Source organism: Tetrao urogallus (assembly GCF_951394365.1).
Source record: "Tetrao urogallus genome assembly, chromosome: 9".
Lineage (NCBI taxonomy): Eukaryota > Metazoa > Chordata > Aves > Galliformes > Phasianidae > Tetrao > Tetrao urogallus.
Window position 1 is genome coordinate 14,338,034 of NC_136822.1, and position 3,610 is coordinate 14,341,643.

General features: G+C 59.7%; 1 protein-coding gene across 1 annotated transcript; it reads right to left on the reverse strand.

Annotated features, from left to right (window-relative positions):
- On the reverse strand, positions 1 to 1,940 carry SLC51A (solute carrier family 51 member A; the record flags this gene model as incomplete). Its single annotated transcript, XM_079539940.1, has 9 exons — positions 1,891 to 1,940; positions 1,650 to 1,744; positions 1,315 to 1,469; positions 1,154 to 1,227; positions 914 to 1,072; positions 722 to 833; positions 504 to 650; positions 248 to 353; positions 1 to 131 (listed from the first exon to the last, which is right to left on the reverse strand). Exons 1-9 carry the CDS (start codon positions 1,923 to 1,925, stop codon positions 1 to 3), a joined length of 1,014 nt encoding a protein of 337 aa, XP_079396066.1. The 5' UTR covers positions 1,926 to 1,940.
- Positions 1,941 to 3,610: the final 1,670 nt, after the last annotated feature.

The following is a 3,610-nucleotide window of genomic DNA, read 5'->3' on the forward strand; positions in this document are numbered from 1 at the left end:
CTAGGCACTGCTGCTGGTGGCTGTGATGCTGACAGGCTGGTAGCCCGGCTTGTCATCCTGCTTGCGGTAATACATCCGTGCCACCACCACCAGGATGAAGGTCTGCGGGATTAACAGCTGCATGTTCATCTCTGAAAACAGGAAACAGAGATTTGAAGGTATTTTCACCAACCATGTCCGCTCCCTGCTGTGTGCTGGAGATGCTTAGCCAGGAGCCAGCACCCCTCGCCCCGAGCTCCCAACTCACGCTGTGACCTGGCCTTGGAGGAGAAGGGTGGCGAGCAGGCAATGTTACCGTTGTTGGCCAGGATGCTGAAGATGGCAGGCTGCAGTGCTGTCAGCACGAGGAGAACCTGAAACCAACAGCACCGCCCGTCACGGGGACCCACAAGCAGCCACTGCTCTCAGCAACTAGGCCTGACTCTTCCCCTTGTCACACTGCCTCTCTCTGGCCGAGAAGAGCTCTCCTCGTGCTTCAGGTGCTCCGTAAACTGCTGGCTTACCTGGAAGCAGGTGAACTTGGCCTGCATGTTCTGCTCCTTCAGATGCAGTCGTGCCTGTCGGAAGAGGATACCCAGTGCCCACAGCCCAAAGAGGGTGGAGGCTCCGATGACGGTGTTGATCCAGAGTGCCACGCTCTCCGCCGAGATCTGTGGGAACAGCAGCTGGCAGGGCTGCCCTGTCACACATGCCCCTCCCTGTCCTCCGCCGTGGCACTCACATCAGCAGGGTTGTAGTTCCCATCAGTGTACAGGACCAGTCCCAGGAAGACAGAAGCTGTTTTCAGGAGGACGTACTGGAAGGTCCCCAGTATAATCAGCCGAAGCTTTTTCCTAGCGTGGGGAGAAGTTGATTGCATCTCCCTGCCTGGGACTTGTCTCATCCCAGCAGCTCTGCCCCATCCCTTCCTCACCTGCTCATGGTGATGCGGGGCAGGCAGGGGCAGCAGCAGCAGCAGGGCCCGGTGCTCACCGCCATGGGCACGTCCTTCAGGGTGCTGAGCACGGCCTCCGTCCCCCCAAAGCCCTCCACCATAACCATCATCATGACATAGAAACAGGTGGCAAAGTACCTGGGAAGGAGGAAAAGGAGGAAGAAGAGGAAGGTGGCAGAAGCAGCCAGGCCCCACTGTCCGAGCTCAGGCCATACTCACATCGTGGTGGCCATTTCCACCACCATCATGGAGCGTGGGATCCACAGCCCGAAGCAGCTGAACACAGTCACGACCTGGAGGAGACATGTGCTGTGCACAGTGCTGTCCCCCATCCCCACGGGGGTTCAGACCCCCCGGTGCCGCCCCCAGGCTCAGCTCACCATAGGGGCTGAGCTGCTCCAGCAAAGGGTCTTCATCTTGATGGGGCAGCTGGTCTTGCGGTAGATATAGAGGGCTTCTTCCACGTAGATGATGACTGATACCAGCGTCAGGATGGTGGCCAGGCCCGTGATGGAGAGTTGGATCATGTCCAGCTCTGCCAGAGAGGGGCAAGAATTTGGTTCTGTTGAGTCCTGTCCTGTTCCCCCCTGTCTGGGGTGGGGGGAATGAGACCCAAGCAGCGGCCTTCTGCCACCTCCATCTGTCTCTCACCCCCTCCTGCTCCCACAGGGGACAAGAGGGGAGTCCCCCCACGCTGCCCACTCCCCACACTTACGCTGCAGCAGCTGCCAGGAGGTGGGTGGCAGGGAGAAGCACGCGGCCGGCACGCTGAAGTTCCGCATCAGCATCTCCACCAGCGGCAGAGGGAACCTGCAGTGAAGGGGAGTGCTGCTGAGAGCAAGCAGGGACATGGAGACACCCAGCCCCTCGTATCACCTCTTCCTCTACGTAACCCAACTCCCACTGCAAAAAGGGGTACAAAGCAACCCAGCAGCATGGGGATCCCAGGCACCCACCTGGGGTCATCTGCCAGCTCTATGGTGGGGTCCATTCTGTCCAGCTCTGTCCCAGCAGTTGCGGGGCTGCTCGGCACTGCGTTGGTTTACTTGTGCTGTCCCCACGCAGGGTCAGAGTCCCGAGGGCAGGGACCGCAGGGAGGCTTTGGTGTCTCATTCAAGTTTAACCAGCTCTGGGCGCTCATTGGTGAGGCCTTGGTTCTGGCCCAGCCCCACAAAGTGCCTTGGCCACACGGTTATCGACCTGGGAGGAGTGTCTGTGACATGTGCCATCGTGCCTGCGTGTCCCCAGAGCTTGGTATGCAGGGCTCTGCCTGCCCACCCTCTGGGCACCCCACAGATGGGCTTGGGTGGTCATCCCATGGTGCCTGGGCCCCCTGGCCCCCATGTGTCCCCCTGTTGGGGCACAGAAGGAGTGGGGCAAGATTTGGTGTCACATTGCCTGCCACCCTGGTGCCGCTCTGACCACTAGGCCATGGGAAGCCTGGCAGATGGCTGAGTGTCTGTCTGTCCTTCCTGGCACTCTTGTGGCTTTGCAGGCGCATGGCAGCAGGTGAGAAGTTTGCAAGGACTCAGTTCCCAGCAGTTAACTGAGCACCATGATGCCAGAGGGCAGGGCTGGTACCGCTCAGCACCGCTGCTCAGCATCAGCCCCAGACACAAAGCTGTGGCCTGGGGAGGGGACAATCTGAGCTGGGAATTGGGATTCAGTGTGTCCCTGCCCTGAATGGACTCCTGGGAAGTGGGCATGCTCACGCTCCTGGTGCCCTCCCAGCACCCCAAGGAAAATGAGCTCTGGTATGCAGTGGGCTCCTGCAAAGTTCAGAGTGGCACTCGCACCCTAAAAGACTCCCCAGCACTTGGAACAGGAAGCTGCAGTTGCCATGGGGTGTAGCAGGGATGCAGTAGTTACCATAGGAGTGGAACACAGATTGTTGTGCCACAGCTGCCAGGGAAGGGGATCCAGTCCAGCCTGTGACGCCCTGCAGCTGCTCTGCTCGCCATGGAGCTCTTTGATTCCTTTCCTTTCAGCATCCTCCTGGTCCTGCACCTGCTGGTCTCATACCCGTAAGCCACTCCACTGTAGCACCCATGGGGTGGCAGAGCTGCCCTTTCACATTACCAGCTCACCCTGCTCCGTGACCACAGCTCTGTGCCCTGTTCCATCCCACAGGTACAGCTGGCTGGCCCTGCACAGCTTGCCACTGGGTCCCTTCTTCACCACCATCCTCCTCATCCAGGCTGCCACCAGTCTGCTGGCATTCAGCTTCTCCAGCCTGGAGTTCCTCCGGACAGGTGGGCCACAAGGATACAGGGGGACGGGGCAGGAGGGGATGGCTCCAGGTCTGGAAGGAGTGGGGTCCCTGTTGTGTCACCTGCAGGAAGGACCCAGAGGGATGTGCTGGAGCAGAGCAGCACAGTGAGGCGGCAGCGCTGCCACCATTCCTGCTGGCATCAAATCCTCTGCCTTTGCTGTGATAGCTGCAAGAAGGTAAAGGACAAAGTGCTGCACAACTCCAGTACATTGCAGCCCCACTGATCGTATCCCACACCCCTCTCCTACACCCTGCACCCTTTATATGCATACCCAAGTGTGCATGCTGTGCAGAGGGGACAGTGAGACCCTGGGTGCCCCTGGTCCCAGTGGTGTGCCCCACTGCCAGCACCCCTCTGTCACAGCCCTTCTGCCAGCATTGCCAGGCACCGAGGCAGAACATCA